The sequence below is a fragment of the Quercus robur genome, chromosome 10 (assembly GCF_932294415.1).
Source record: "Quercus robur chromosome 10, dhQueRobu3.1, whole genome shotgun sequence".
In the NCBI taxonomy this organism is placed as follows: domain Eukaryota; kingdom Viridiplantae; phylum Streptophyta; class Magnoliopsida; order Fagales; family Fagaceae; genus Quercus; species Quercus robur.
The window spans coordinates 12,606,838-12,623,265 of NC_065543.1; the positions used below are offsets into that span (position 1 = coordinate 12,606,838).

Sequence of the window (16,428 nt, forward strand, 5' to 3'; positions counted from 1 at the left end):
AATGGAGTAGGATTTTTTTCCCCATAACACCAATAGAGAGGAAAGAGAATCAAGTCCAAATTTAAGCATATCACTACTATTCATGGAAAACGTTTATCCCAAATTTTTATTTATTTATTTTATAAATATTCAATGGTGGGTCTTGTATTTTAATACTTTAATCGACATCCAGGTTTTTACTACGAACCCAAATTTAATACTTTGGAGAATAGAGAAGGAAAAAAAAGTTGAATTGTACACATTATTTAATTAAAAGCAGTCAAAGCAATACGTGTATACAACTTTAAATATCTAAATTTTAAAGAATAAATTAGATATCTAAATTTAATGTAGTTAGATTAATCTCTTGTTATAAAAAAAAGATTAATCTCTTTCTTTAATTTTTGGTAATTATGAATTGGTTATTTTTGTTTCAATATGAAATATATATTTGTACGTAATTGAAATTATGGAAAATCATGAGTATAATAATGAATCCAAGTCATGTTCTAAAAGAATTGGTATATAATTGTTTTTGTTTTTGTCTTTTTAAAAATAGTCTTTAAATTTTGCCCCTTTGAGGTAAAATCCTGATTTTGCCACTCATTAATTAATAGCCTTCAAAATTACTTTTATCTTTTTTTAAAAGAACCAAAAAAAGAGAGAAAAAGATGAGGGGTTTAATTCTATAATTAACTAATGTAAAAATAAATATAAAAATTGTAAAATTACCTATATTTTTTCAATTAATTTCTCAATTCAAATTGATAATGCTTGTTTTTATATTTATTTTTCCTTACTATTAACATATAGTCTAGCTTTAATTTTTTTGTTTTTTTAAAAACGTGGAAATCATGATTTTATAATTAATTTATTTACTAACGTAAAAAAAAAAAAATACAAAAATTTTAGAATTACCTACATTTTTATTAGACTTTTTTTATTCTGGAACCGACATTGTTTAGTTTTAGCGTTTAGAAAAAGCAACGGCGGTTTTCGGAAACTAATTCTTATTAGCTATTTAAAATTTAAAATAAAAAATAAAAGTTTCCGAAACAGAGAAGGATAGTGGTGTTAAAGGCGGGGGTTTCAAATTTTTCAGGGAGGGGTATATTTGTCTTAAAACACGTGTCACTTTTTTATTGGCTTAGAAACACGAACTTGGTGCTGATGCTGACGTGGAGTTCCTGAAACAGATTCTGAGTACTTCGAGTTTGAAATTATCAGACCGTTAACTCCAGGCCTAAACCGACTTATATATATACTCAGCGTTGAGAATAAGCATCAAATTACTCTCTCTGTTTGGCTCCGTATGATCTGAAACAAGAACACTTCTATTTCTCCTCAAACCCACTTCCAGAAACTAAATTTTTTTTTTCTCCTACCATTATCAGCAAAGTTACTATTTTCTATAATCCACTTCTTGTTTCTCTTCGAACCCACTACTCGATACAACTTTCTACCATTGTTGCACAATAAATCGTAATTCAGAATCTTTTGGTTGTATCGTGGGAGGGATGAAGCGAACCAAAGAGGACTTCAGTGCGGGCGGTGAGGTTTCTACGGGTTACGGGTCACCATCTTGGTGCAGAGGTCAATTGCTTGGCCGTGGAGGATTTGGGTCTGTTTTCATTGCGAAATTAAAGGAACCCTGTTGGAGATTTCCTTCAATCATGGCTGTAAAATCAGAAAACGCTGCTTCTGCGCCATCTTCACTCATGAAGGAAGAACTGGTTCTTCAGGCTTTAAGAGGGTGTCCTAATGTGGTTCAAAGCTTTGGATCAGACATCACAACCGACTGCTCTGGGGATTCCATCTACAACGTTTTTCTTGAGTTTGCTTCCGGAGGAAGCTTGTTTGATTTCATCAAGAAAACTGGTTCTGGTACTGGGTTGCCTGAGGTTCTAGTAAGGGATTGCACTCGGTCTATTCTGATTGGATTGAAGCAAGTGCATGACCATGGATTTGTTCACTGTGATATCAAGCCTCACAATGTCCTGTTAGTACCTACAGTAAATGGGTATATTCCTAAAGTTGCAGACTTTGGGTTGGCAAAGAGGCACAATGTGAGAGATGGTAGTGGTGTCAAAGGCACACATTTGTTCTTTTCTCCTGAGATGGTGGTTTTTGGAATTCAGGAAGCACCTTCAGATATTTGGGCACTTGGGTGTACTGTGCTGATGATGTTGACAGGAAAACCACCTTGGGCTTATACATCTAAATCTGAACTTTTTTCTCGGATTGCTACTGAAACACCGACGATTCCACACCATATTTCGATAGCAGCCCAAAACTTCTTGAGTTGCTGCTTTGTGAGGCATTCTGCGAAGAGGTTGACAACTACTGAGCTATTGAGTCACTTCTTTTTACTAGAATCAGATGAGTGTAAAGATGTATTCATTCAAGAATCATCTGAAGTTTCAAATCAGAAGTATCTTGGAGTAAAGCCTCAATCACAGCATCATCCTTCAGCTTTGCCGAGTTTTATACCTATTCCTTCTTCATCATCTAAAGAGGAAAAGGACATCCCTGCTGCAGTGGAGAGAACATGTTACAAACAGATCCATCCTTTGGCAATCAAGGGTTGCCAACCTCCCGTCACTTTTACTGTTTGTGCCAATTGAGACATAGCAAACATTTTGTTTGCATTTGTAAATCATTTTTTTTCTTCGTAGTAATTGATTTTTTATTTTTTGGTTTCAGAAGTTGAAAACTAATGAGTCAGTAAATATAAAGCATTTTGCATTTCTGGTCATTCACCTTTTAATGTTTTTATGTGCTTTCAATTTTCATTGTTCATTTATATAGTAGTAGAGGTAGATTCTAAATTTGGCAGTGTCCTTCGCCCTTAAGCATGGTATCTGGCAGATGCAGCCTAAAGATATAGATATAGTGATCTACTTCAATTGTAGCCTTGTTTAACTTGTGTTCTGTTTCTACTTCAATCGTAGTAATCCTGTTTCAATCTGTAGCTTACTGTGGTATCAAAGATAATAGTAAAAGAAGATAGATTGATGGAGAAACAAAAAATAGAATATAAGTGCTTAGAAAGAGATGGGGTTATCACTGTGCAAGCTAATACAAGGATGAAGTCAAAAGTTTTTTGGTTCAATTGTTTTAGTCCTTTTCATTTTGAGTGAACTATGTATTCAAAATTCATAGATTTGAACAAATGAGCGAGTAGTAGTAGTGCTGCTACTAATAGATTTGAATAGTAATAATAATAATAACAAGGCCTACAGGTTACCTTGGTTCTTTAAGGGTGGCTTAAATTTGGAAAATTCAGATATACCTACATGGATGAAATGAACAAGCACGCAGGTACTCAAATATTCTGGTTATGAGATGTGTTATAGCAACAATACAAAAATGCAGGAATAGAAACAATACACTTCTTGCTGATGGTTTATTCAGAACTTCTGAATTCTGTCTTATCAGGTTTGCTGTCATTTTCAATCTTCTCTAGCAATTCACGAGCCATCTTCAATTTTCCACTCTTTTTAAATGCATGTTCAAAAGCATCCTTGACATAGACTGGTGGATAAAAACCATTTTCAAGCATTGATTTTAGCCTCTCATAAGCAGCCCCTAGTTCACCCGCTTTACAGAACTTCTGCTTGATCTGAGAGTCCAATTTCCGCTCCAATTCGAATAACAAATCCAACTTTGCATTATCCCTCAAAAGCTTATCCACTAAACTATATGTGTGAAAATGTGGAGATAAGCCCAATCCTAACATCTCAATCAATAAGCTATAAGCATCTTCCCAATTCCTAGCTTCACCATAAGCAAGGATCAATGCCAAATTGGTAAAATTATCTGGAAGGCATCTCTTCTTATTCATATTCTCAAAAACCCTTTTAGCATCATCTAAATTCCCTAATTTGCATAGCATTGAAAAAAACAGAATTGCAAATAACCAACTTTGGCTTCATGCCCTGGGAGAGCATCTTCCCAAACAAATGGCTGGCTTCCTCTACCAATCGGTGTTCACACAATGCCTGTATGACAATAGAGTAACCTTCTTCCACACAACTTAGCTTCCTTCCCTCAACAAGTTTCAACAACTTAACAGCTTCTTCCATTTTGCCCAATCGACAAAGCTCTGAAATTAGCTGCTTTATAACAAATGTACTAGGTAATAAACCCATCTCATGAACTGCCCAAAACACTGCAAGTCTGCAACTGCAGGCTGTACAGCACCGCTGTTAGCACCCACATCCGGAACTAAAATTGTAAAGGGTCTATGAGCATCTTTCACAACTTTCTCAACAGCTCCTCCTTTTGCACTCAATAAGAAAGTTCACCGCAGACCGAGTAGGGACTAAACCAGCCCTACCTATTTCACCAAATACGTCAAGTGCAGTCTCAAACCTACCAAATTTACATAAACCAACAAGAATATTACTATAAGAATACGTATCCGGAAATTTGATTCTCCTAAGAATCATTAGTGCAAAATCAATTAGTTCCTCAGACCTTTCCTTCTTGCAAAGCACATGGAGCATAAGATTATCAGGTTTACACCTAAATTGTGATTCCATTTCCTGAAACAAGCAAAGGGCTTCTCTAACTCTCCCTTGCCTACCTAAAAACCTAATACAAATCGAAAATGTTCGACATGAAACTCAACCTTTATGTAAGATCACAGTTACCAAAAGACACTAGATATCAACAAATAGCTTCGTCGTACCTATGAAATCAGCCATGTACACAACAACACAGTCATCAAACTGAAAACCCATTTACATTCCAGCTCAAGCAAAGAATTCCATGGTCTTAATCCTACCCAACTGCCTATAGTTCATCAGAATTTGAAGCACAAGATTAGAGTTCAATTTTTCTTTAAAACCCTTCAACAAACCATCAATATTTGTGAGGTTGTTGTTGTTGTTGGTGGTGGTGCTGGTGGTGGTACAGCGAGTGGAGTAGGTCTTGTGGGAGTGGAGAAATTAGGTTTGGGAATTGAAGAAAATGGAGAGGAATTGAGAAAGGGTGTGAGGGTTTTGATTCTTTTGAAGAGGTTTGAAAAAAGAGTGAGAGCTCCATGTTTAGTTCTAAAGATCATTCCTCGAATTTGGTTGAACTTGTGATAACGGGCTATGCATCATTCTTCACAAGGGGAAATTTTTTTTTTTTTTTTTTTCCTTCTTTTTATCATTTTTATTTTTAAATGGATATCCCCCTCTCAATTAAAAAAAAAAAAAAAAACTTTCAAATTGACCTTTTTTAATTAAAATAAAATATTTTCCAAATTATTACTGAATTATTATTATTATTTGGTACTGATATAGAGAATAAAAAATTGGCACAACGTAGTAATTAAAATTATTTGATAAAATTTGTGTGTTTTTCTTAAACAAAAAAAATTACAGGCACTTGCATAAAAAATAAAAAATTACAGGCATAATAATTTCACAATAGAACCTATGCATCAAACAATTAATGTCATGTAAAAAAATGTGACAGTGATGGGTCCATAGAAAAATCAATAACAACTTTTTACTTAGATTTTTTTTGTGAATTTCTTGTAAAAATGTTGTTTGTTGTAGACATTACTCTTTTAAAATCAAGACATAATTTTAAGCTAGTCCAATATAAATTTTTTTTTTTTTTTCAAAAAAGTGCTTCCAAGTAGAAATAATTTTAAGACCTCCACACTCCATCTACTCAAAATCTCTCAATATGGTTGGTTCTTATGTGAGTGTGAGAGTATGTAGCAGAAATAATACCAATGGTAAATCGGGAGGGATGACGATTATTTCTTATAGGGATATAAAATGATCCAATGGTAAATTGGGGCCACTGCGTCACTTAATATGAATAACAAAAGCTCACAGTGCCACCAAAATAACCTAATTGTTGCCACCATGAAGCCTGAATCACCATGCCTACAAATTTCTTAAGACATAGCAAACATTTTTTTTTGCATTTGTAAATCATTTTGTTGGCAAAATTTTGCCAAATAGTATGTTTTTAGAAAAATTTTAGGAAAGCAGTGGATTGACTTCAAGGATGGGTACAAGACCAAGGACTTGAACTGCATGGAGACTGAATCACAGTCTGTATTTTACTGAATTCATTAATCATTGAGTTTACTTATTTGATCCTTGGCTCATTGAATGTTTCTCCTGTGGTATTGAGGTTGAGGCTTGCACTATTCATCCTCATTGATCATGTGGTCTTCAAAAATAATGATTTTGACCTTTTCAGGTTCTGAAAGAACATTTTGGTCGATACTGGAATAAATTTGATAAAGCACACTAATAAAAATAATTCCATATATAAAATTCTTGAACAAAACCACTATTTCTGGAATGGACTGTAAGAACAACATTGTCAATAGTACGGGCTCTGCCTAATTAATGGTGGCTTGCTCAGGCACTATTAGAATATCTTGTCAAAACAAGTATGATCCGTGATTTTTAAAGTTATTTCTTTTAGTAATTGCTTGAAAATTTAAAATTGCATGGCTTACTGTACCTGAGAAAAAATATAGTTTAATTTATGAGAATTTCATAGTAAAGCTTTTATTGCCAAAATCGTATTTGTTACTCTCAAAACTAATTTTAGCATTATTGAATGGGGGCTTTAGATATTTTTCTCGGTTGAAGCTGGTATTCAGTATAAGTTCAAAGAACAAAATAAATCTCAGTAATGCTACACAACTTATTGCAATGATAGATTATAATTAGTGCGGCATCTCTATTACATTAGACTACCATTGACACCGTTTTTATTCTACACCAATCACAATCAACAACCTCAACAATGTAAAATTTTTTGTAGACACTTTATATACCCAAGCCCCCCCAAAAAATCGGTATAAAGTTTAATCCGGCCTGTGGTTTCAAAATATGCAGACTGATACTGATATCTAAATTGAACCCGTGTCATTAAAAGGTGATCATTAAATTACTCTGAACCTACATTTTGCATTTGCAAAAGGCAACTACATGGCCCCAAGGGACCAAATGTATGTCGTACCTAAGTCCACAATGACGACATAATTTAAAAAAAATAAAAAATAAAAAATAAAAAACATTTTCTACTTCAATGATAGGGTACAACATGCACTTTCTGTGATTTATCCTGAACTGGAAGCAGCTTTCTCACAAGCCTCTGCTTCATAAACATTTGCCGCAGCATCATCAAAACTGGGGGCTTTTGGAGTAAGTCCTAGCACCTTGAACATGAGTTGATCAGCATCGAAATCATTGTTAGGAGTAGTCAAGAGCTTCTCCCCAGTGAAGATCGAATTTGCACCAGCAAGAAAGCACAATGCTTGCTCAGGCATGGAGAACCGAACTCTTCCAGCTGACAGCCTGACCATTGCCTTGGGCATGACTATGCGTGCTGTGGCAATCATTCGAACCATCTCCCATATTTCAACTGGCTGAACAAAAAAAAAAAGAAAAAGAAAAGAAAGAGGGTCTTTTAAGCTGCTAAAAACTATAAACAATCTGGAAAGAATTTTGTGAATGTTAATTTCATTAAAGCAAAAGAAATAGAAATAAGTAGATTTAAAGAATAAAATAAAATAAAAAACTAGCCTTTGAGCATACACTCAAGGAATTGTCAATTAAGCTACAAGGCTCTAGGCAAATATAAATATAATTAAACAATTTAAAAAGGGTTTATTTTCTTTTGTTTCTACTGCTAGTGGTGGGTACTTTAATGACAATGACTATAGAAGAATTACTTTTTTTTTATTAGTAACTATAGAAGAATTACTACTACTCTCATTTGATAATTATTTCATCATTAAATGATTCAAATGTAACCCTAGTAGAAAGAAGCATGGGTGATGGACGCAGCCAAAAGCAGGTATTGATACAATGATCAGCCTCTTCAAATTAATTTTGCCTGTTTTCATATGGTTGCCTTTTTAACTTTATTTTGTTCTTTACTTGCTTCCCTTCCTATGATAATAAAGCCTTAATCCCTACCAGTTGCAAACCTGCAATATTCTAAATATGAAGTACAGAATTTTTAACTTCAATAAAAGTATAGAGTCGATATGTTCAATAACATATTATGAGCATGCACAAGAATTGGCAGATTGACAACCAATATTATAAACTCTAAGATAAACAGATTAAGAACAATTTACCTTCTGATCTTGAAGAGGTGTGCCTTTCACTGCAAGCAGTGCATTGATGGGAACACTCTCAGGGTGACTAGGGAGCGTTGCCAATGTATGTAGAAGACCAACTCGGTCCTCTTCTGCTTCTCCAAGCCCTATTATTCCTCCTATTAACAGAAATTAAAGAGTGAATCATCATTCCTACATAATATAGCGACTCATAATGATATACATTTTTCCTTTTTTTTTTTCAAGCAGATTTAAGATTGTAATTTGTGAACACAGAGAAGATAAGCCAAAGGCTAGGGAGTCACCCTAATGACAAACAAGGTTTTTAACAATCACCCATCATATGTATTATTTTTTCAAATTATTAATTACCTTAAAAAATACAAATTAAAAAGCTAGTTTGAGCCAATTTTGAGAACATGTTCAGAGTAGGAAGCTCTAAAACAACAAATAGAAAGAAAAATATTTTTCCCTAAGCAAAATTTTCCCTAAGCAAAATAACTAACGTTTCTAGTTGTGATACAGAGAGACTATTATATGACATTATTCATCAATACAACCATAAAAATAAAATGAAAAAACCACCGTCCTTTTGGGCCACTTTTGAATTAACGAATTTTAAGTTATTAAGAATTTTTAGTGAGGTAACCTCCTTAGTTCTAGAAATCTTATGGTTAAAGTCCACCAGAAAACCTCTGTCCATATTAGAGAAGCCTAAGATTTTGGTGACAGTTTTGACACAGCTAACACAGTCAAGAAAGTTATAGTTGAACCTATGTTGAACTCCATTTTCAAGAATCCTTTGAATTGACTTGGAAAATACATAAAGCAAATTCAACAATGCCTTTGGAGGATTGGTTACCGATCAAATGTAATTTCACATGCCTCTTGTAAACTGACACACCATGATAAGACCTGAAACTGGCATGAAATATAGACCACATAAAATGAAGTACTGAAATATAGACCACATAAAATGAAGTACTAATGATTTTACAAGCTAACTCACTGGGTCAAGAATGTCCTAAATATCCTAGCATGTAGGGGAAGAAATTTCAAGCTTAGAAAAATAACTGCAAGTGAGACATGAGTCTAGCAGACAATTCTTTAGCTATATATGGGAACAGATTAGATTCTTTCCACTTTCCACTATCAAGAGAGTGCTCTATCCTGATAAAAATGAACCAGCATAAACGTTTGGCCACTTTTGTCATTTTATGAAATTCTATTTACATTTTGAATAAGAAGAAGAAATTAACCACATTAATTTGGCTTGATTACAATAGACTCCTCCAATTAATGTGTCTGATCGTAATATATTCAAGAGAGTAACTAAATTACCTGAACAGACATTAATCCCTGCATCACGAACAAACTCAAGGGTTTCTAGGCGCTCATCATAAGTCCTTGTGGTGATGACATTTGGATAATACTCCCTTGAGGTATCAAGATTATGATTATAAGCTGTCAGGCCTGCCTTCTTAAGTTCTACAGCTTGCTGCTTCTCTAGCATGCCCAAGGTGCAGCACACCTCCATTCCCATATCCCTGGTACATTATAGATACCTCTGACATAAGTTAAAGATAAGATGGAAGTATAGTGTGAACATAGGTTATAAAAATTCAAAATATTTTTTATAAGGAAATGAAAATTCAAATTATTACAGATGCAAAAATAGTATATTAAGAACCAGTTCAATAATTACAAAAATAGCTAGCTCAATTTTTGGGGCTTGTCAAACATCCTCCAAATTTTTTTTTTCCCTTTTCCATTTAAACAAAGATTCTTTTATTTAATTTCTCAAAAAAAAAAAAAGGTTCTTTTATTTAGAGTTTATGCCATTTAACAAAGACATGTCAGAAACATGGTCATGACTTATCAAAAAAATATCAGCACTGCTCAGAGCTCTTACTCTCTTCTCTCCTTTTATTTTCCTTGATTTATGCTCTTACTCTCTTCTTCTTATTGGCATGTGGGTGGCCCATATTTGACTTGATATGATATGCATTATTATTTTTTTTTTAATTATAGGAAAAAAATATTACATATCAATTTTATAATTATATGCTGACCCCAAAAGAGAGAAAAACTTAATAAAAAAAGTCTATTATTAAAAAATTTTCTTAGTTTATTATGTCTTTTCTCTGTAACAGTCACATTAAGAATCATCTGGCAGCATCTTCTGCCTAGTGATTAAAAAAAAAAAAAAAAATCCATTTCTTGAGGTCCAAATGCTGGGTTTTTTGTTCTTTATTTTTTTGGCCTAATAAGTGGATATGATCCTGGAAGCATTATAAAACAAGTATTAAATCACCTAGGAGACTGCAGCCTCTTCTGACCATGCATATATTTCACTTTATAGCCAACAAAAGAAAAGAGTGTAATAATTTGAAATGAAAATTTTATTAGAAGGGCAAAATAATTCAAACTCATGACTCATTTATTATAATTTTAATTTACCAATTTACCAAAGTGTGAATTAATGTCTTTGAGATCCATACGGAGTGATAAGGGTTGGTCATTATAAATTAATTTTTTACTTTTTTACAAAAAGCTTCTATTTTCTAAGTGCTTAGTATGTTCTATAAATGACATGTCATTACCTTATTTCTTTTACATATTCAAGGATCTGTTTGAAATTGGTTTTTCTTCCTACAGTGTCTCTCCACGCAGCACCCATGCAAAAACGTGTGCTACCAGCCTCTTTTGCCTGCCAAAGAATGAGAACATGTCCAAATGATGCTCCAAGAAAAAGGAAATGGATAATGTGCAGCAAAAGGATTTCACGAATACTTCAAAAAAATTCGATTTAATCAACAGGAAAATTTAAACTGCTGATCCATAGGCTGGAGCTCAAAAAGTACTGACATCTGGTTGTGCAGTTTAGGAGAAAACAACTCAAAGTGTGGCTTTTTTGATAGCTCAAACTAATTATATCAAAATTTAATTTGGGAAGACTGGTTACTTTGCCCATTATATTTCTACCTTAACACAACCTAAAGTAAACTATACTTCAAAATATTATCAGCTTTGAAAAGCCAATGGACACAAATTTCATAACTTGCCTAACTTACACTTTATTTTTTTGAGTAATCAGCACTCCCTTTACTCATCCAAAATCAAGAATAATTAGTACTCTGTTTCCATTTACTTTATTTGATTTAAATTAAGGATGACATTTTTAGAAACTAGTGACTTTTTAGTTCAAGGGGAATGAACTTAATTTAAATAATGACATATTGCCTTAGGTAAAAAAATACAAACAATTCAGACATGAGGGCACAATGGAAATCTCCTACAAAAACAAATAGAAAAAAAAAAAATCCTATATCATATTCTTAGTGCCCCACGGACTTCAATATGCCATGTGTTTGATTATTTTCCATTTTAAATTTTGGTTGCTTTACAAGGAAAAAAAAGGGCATGTGTGCAGGTTGTGATTGGTGGGGGCATAAAGTAGAACACTTAAGTGAGACAGAGGGTTTTTATTCAACATTTAGGATATAAGTAACATAAAAATAGTTAATTACATTAGTCTATTTAAAAAGTCTGAACTTTAAAAGGCAAAATGGCAAAGCATCTAAAAGCAAAGAGATTGAACCTTTGTTGCAGCCTGCAGAACAGCCTCCTTGGTCATAAGCTTTTGGGCTTTTAGTCCTGTGGCATATCTAGAGGATTGAGGACAATAAGAACAATCCTCACTACACCCACCCGTCTTGATAGAGAGCAGAGTACATTGCTGCACTTCCCTAAAGTTATGTGCATGTCTATGAACTTGAGCCTAAAACACACAAAAATTATATTCACTTTATGAATTAAATTAATTTAAATAACCCTAACAATCATAATAACAATAATAATTGCAATACATTTTTTTTTTTCCATATAAGACAAACTCAGCAAGCATTTATACACTTAAATTCACAAAATTTCTAGAAAGGCCTCACAGAATCGCACATAATGTACAGGATGGAACAACCTTTTCCTTTTCCTTTTCTTTTTTTATTTATTTTAAAATGTTCTAAAAAGGAACACAATTACACCAGAACATTTTTTTTCATTGACTTTCCTACATTTTCCCAGCAATGAAACATAAAGTTGATGCGCACACTTCAAACAGCAGGATATAACAATCATAATAACAACAATATTTCAAAAAAGAGAGAAACTTTCTAGTTTCTACAAAGCATCTATACACTGAAATTCACAAAATTTATACAAAAGCATCACAGCAATTGCACATAATGCACATAAATGTACAGCATAGAAGTTTCTTTTCATTTTTCTGTTCTTTTCAAAAGGTTCTAAAGAAGGCAAAAAATTAGTAATTACACTAGAAAGTTCATTTTCCGAGCAACCAAACAGAGATTTGATACACATACTTCACAGAACGAACCAGAAATAGCGTATATCAAATGTAAAGCAAGAGAAACAGACATTCGAAGAGAGAATCGAAACTCACTCCGTGGAAAAGGAGATCGAGAACCGGAGAGTCGTAGACGGATTTGATCTCGTCTCGTGTCCAATCGTTTCTCGGACCTTCGCTTATCGCTCGCTCGGCTTGCACCGCAGCAGCGGAAGAAGTAGAATACGAAGAAGAAGAAGAATGCAGTAGGAGGATTGAGCGTCTTAGCTGGAGAGCGAGGATTGAGCGAACCGAAAACATGTTTGATTAGTGAGAAAATGGAAAAGACGTGGTTTTATAATTTTCTCGGGAAAAAAGAAAAACGATTTTCCCGGAAAATGGAAGGAGGAAAGGAAGGGTAGAGAGAGCGGACTGAGAAATCGAGGTGTAGTAGTAGGAATGGGAAACGAGAGTTCGCTCACCTAACTCAAAAACACAAGTGGGGCACAAAGACAACTGTGACTGTTCCATCTGCCACGTTGGCTCAATGACGTCACCTACTACCCACTTAGCCTGTCCTTGTCTACGAAAAGTATTTTGTATTGCTTACCAAATAATGCTTAATCAAACGAGAGAGAGATATATATATATATATATATATATATATATATATATATAAAAATAATTATTTCATTAACAAATAAAAAATATATTAAAATTGTGATATATGTCTATTTTTGGATATATGTTTAATTTGAACTTTTTTGTAAACATGTTTTAGGCTTATTGAATTTTGAGACCATTAATATAATATCATTTGATATGAAATACAATCCAGGGTTGGACCTGTTTAAATTTTAAAATTCTTTGGGGTTTGTGGACAGTCAGACGGTAAATTGCTTCTTTCTTTTTGTTTTTTTCAAACCGGCATTTCCATTTGGTGAGCCAAAATATCTCTTATTGTTCACGAAAATGCACAAAACTACAACATTCGAGGAGCTAAAATGGAGTGGGACAGCAAAAATAAATACAATATGCTACTGTGAAGATCTATATTTAGATCTTCCTACAATTTTTTTAAATAATGCTTTGGGTATTGTGTTTTTGTTGTTTGTGTATTCAGTTTGGTCTCATTATAAAAGTAGAATTTTTAGATTATTTTAATGCAATATATTATAAATAGAGTATGGGATGTATGATGTATTGTTGAAATACAAATCTAAAATAAATTAGGGATAATTACACTTTATCCATTTATGATTTGCCTATAATTTGATGTACCTACCCGTAGTTTAAATTTTGACACTTTACTCACCTGTGATTCCCATCGTTACTGTGTCGTAACCCATCTCTCTCCCAGTCGTTACTCTAACACAGAATATGTAAAAAACAAAAGCCCAAATAGATCAAAACACTCTCACTCAAATCTTGACCACGAAGAACAAGAACCAAAAATCTGAAAAATTACAGGAAGCTGAACCCAAAAACAACATCCAACACAGGCCCAATCCTTGAGCTGATCGACCAGCAAGAAAAACAAAAGAAAAGAGAAGAAAAGAAAATAAGATCAAAACACGCTACTTCAAACCCAAGAATATGAATCTGGCTCAAATCAAATTTTTTTCAAACCTTTTTGATAAACTGCAATAATATTCAACGGAAAAAAAAAAAAAAAAAAAAAAAAAAAAAAAAAAAAAAAAAAAAAAAAAAAGGATTCGGACATCTTCCTTACAAGCAAGACCAACACAATTTGGAAGAATGTCTGAGGATAAACAAAAAGGACACAAGATTCTTAATGCGTACTGTGCTACCTCATGTGCAACAACATTTCCACTTCTTTTAACCCAACAAAACATACAGAGAACAAAAGACTTTACCAAAAAAAAAATATCAGAAACAAGGGTGGAAATGGTCCACAGCGAGCAACCCATGTTGTCAAGAATGGCATCAATGTTGTTCTTTGAATCACTTTCAACAAGGTTACTCTAGAGTTCTCCTTTAGCTAGCTGCAACACCCAAAGACAGCTGACCCATTGATGTCGGCCTGTCACCACCTCATTCTGTTACCCATTACACTCCAAAACCACCGGTCTGCCCCAAAATTACATCAAAACATCACAAATTTTCCGACCCAACACACATCTCAAATCTCAAGCCTATGAATCCAAACAAAGCTGTCAAGAGGATAGAAAAGATTGAAAAAGAAATTTGTGGTGTGTTTGATTTGGTTTTAATCTTTGGTTGCAGTGGCTGTGGGTTATGTTCAAAATTTATGGGTTTAATTTTTGGTTAATCTTCAAGATTTTTGGGTTTAGTTTTTGATTTGGTTGCCTTCATATCCTTTTTCCCATGCTTTCCGTTGGTCAACAACCAACAAAAGCTCGCACGATCTTTCTGCACAACTCCTACAGGAAGGAGTCTCTGTTCAAAAATTCTGGGTTCGCTTTTTTTTTTTTTTTTTTTTTTGAGATAATAGACAGAACTATGTTAATGTAAAAGAGTAACCGTATACAAATATACAAATATACAAAAAAAAGAAAAAAAAAAGAACAAACACCTGGGCTTGCTCTAGTAAGCCAACTCGAGAGACAAATAGAAAAAGATAAAGTGCAAGTCATATTATGTTCTTTAGATTTTTGGGTATGTTCTTCATGTTCTTCAAGTTCAAGATTTGAGTGAGAGTGTTTTGATCTGTTTGGGCTTTTGTTTTTTACATATTCTGTGTTAGAGTAACGGCTGAGGGAAAGGTGGGTTACGGCACAGTAACGATGGGAATCACAGGTAGGAAAAGTGTCAAAATTTAAACCACGGGTAAGCACATCAAATTAGAGGCAAACCACAGGTGAGTAAATTGTAATTATCCCAATAAATTAAGTAACTTTTACCATTTTCTCCATTTTACATTGTCACTTAACAAAACGCCCTACCTCTTATACTACATTGTATTAGAATAATCATTTTTATACCCAACACAATAAAATCTCTACCTAAAAAAGGCCACCTCATCACAAGCCACTGCAACACCGCCACCCATAACTCATATCTCTCTTTACCTTAAATTTCTCTCTATAACGATGGTTCTTTGATTTCAAGGTTGTTATTTTCGGAGATCTTACTAAGACATGGTGAGGAATAGAAAGAGTGAATGATAATGAATGGGTGTTTGCAAAAGTTGGGTTTTGGGGTTAAGGAGGAGAATGATTCATTTGAATTTGATATGTCACAAATCAAAGCCATCATTGCTAATGACAATGGTGGGTGGTGGAGAAAAACTTGGAAGGCTCGGTGGCTATGGAGGTCGAAGAGAGAGAGAGAGAGAGAGAGAGAGAGAGAGAGAGAGAGAGAGAGAGAGAGAGAGAGAGAGAGAGAGAGAGAGAGTAGGGAAAAATGAAATAGAGTTTGCTACATTAAGATATAATCTTACTGTACCAAGTTGTAATTTTTTTTTTTTTTTTACTTGCATTCTCAAATGTTGGGGTGATTTTGTGTATTTGGAAATGCATTTTGAATTTTAATGGGTTTTGCATTCCTAAATAGGAATGCTTTTACATGTGTAGAAATCAATTCAATTCAACTCAACTCATGTTAATTGGGTTTAGGTCGATTGGTTATATTTACATATTTTATACTTTGTTAAAAATTAAATTTTTATTAATTATTGAATAATTTAAATGAAATTATACACATATGACTAGTGGTGGAGTCAACAAATAATTTCAGGGGCCATGCTATGCAAATTTGATATACCTTAACATATAGGATGTAATATAAAAGAAATATAATATAATAATAACTAAATGTTTTTTTTTTTTTTTTTTTTTTTTTTTTTTTTTTTTTTTTTTTTATAAATGACAAGATTTTAAAAATGTCCCAAATTTTTAACTATAAAAATCATAATAATTTTTCTTATAACAAAAGAGAAAAATGTGCACTCAAATTTCCCTAGCTCTAAATACAAAATGAAAAGGAGTTGTAAGAAAAAAGAAAAAAGAAAAAGAAAAGGATTTTG

At 33.4% G+C, this 16,428-nt stretch overlaps 2 protein-coding genes and 1 pseudogene across 2 annotated transcripts; 1 reads left to right on the forward strand and 2 right to left on the reverse strand.

Moving 5' to 3' along the window:
• Positions 1–1,496: 1,496 nt before the first annotated feature.
• Positions 1,497–2,603, forward strand: LOC126703847 (mitogen-activated protein kinase kinase kinase 20-like). Its single transcript, XM_050402914.1, has one exon. The coding sequence runs from the start codon at positions 1,497–1,499 to the stop codon at positions 2,601–2,603; it is 1,107 nt and encodes a 368-aa protein (XP_050258871.1).
• Positions 2,604–3,111: 508 nt separating this feature from the next.
• LOC126703848 (pentatricopeptide repeat-containing protein At3g06920-like) lies at positions 3,112–4,931 on the reverse strand (annotated as a pseudogene).
• A 1,919-nt stretch (positions 4,932–6,850) lies between these two features.
• Positions 6,851–12,868, reverse strand: LOC126701467 (biotin synthase, mitochondrial). The gene is made up of 6 exons (XM_050399581.1): positions 12,537–12,868; positions 11,676–11,855; positions 10,678–10,784; positions 9,416–9,621; positions 8,093–8,232; positions 6,851–7,375 (listed from the first exon to the last, which is right to left on the reverse strand). The coding sequence occupies exons 1-6, from the start codon at positions 12,738–12,740 to the stop codon at positions 7,067–7,069; spliced, it is 1,146 nt and encodes a 381-aa protein (XP_050255538.1). The 5' UTR covers positions 12,741–12,868; the 3' UTR covers positions 6,851–7,066.
• Between the last annotated feature and the right edge of the window lie 3,560 nt (positions 12,869–16,428).

Excerpts from the sequence above, each read along its gene's own strand:
- LOC126703847 (XM_050402914.1), top strand. The coding sequence starts at position 1,497 with ATGAAGCGAACCAAAGAGGACTTCAGTGCGGGCGGTGAGGTTTCTACG.
- LOC126701467 (XM_050399581.1), bottom strand. The coding sequence starts at position 12,740 with ATGTTTTCGGTTCGCTCAATCCTCGCTCTCCAGCTAAGACGCTCAATC. Across the intron at positions 10,785-11,675 it reads TTCTGCAGGCTGCAACAAAG|GCAAAAGAGGCTGGTAGCAC; the intron begins GTTCAATCTCTT and ends ATTCTTTGGCAG. Across the intron at positions 8,233-9,415 it reads AGGGATTAATGTCTGTTCAG|GAGGAATAATAGGGCTTGGA; the intron begins GTAATTTAGTTA and ends TTCTGTTAATAG.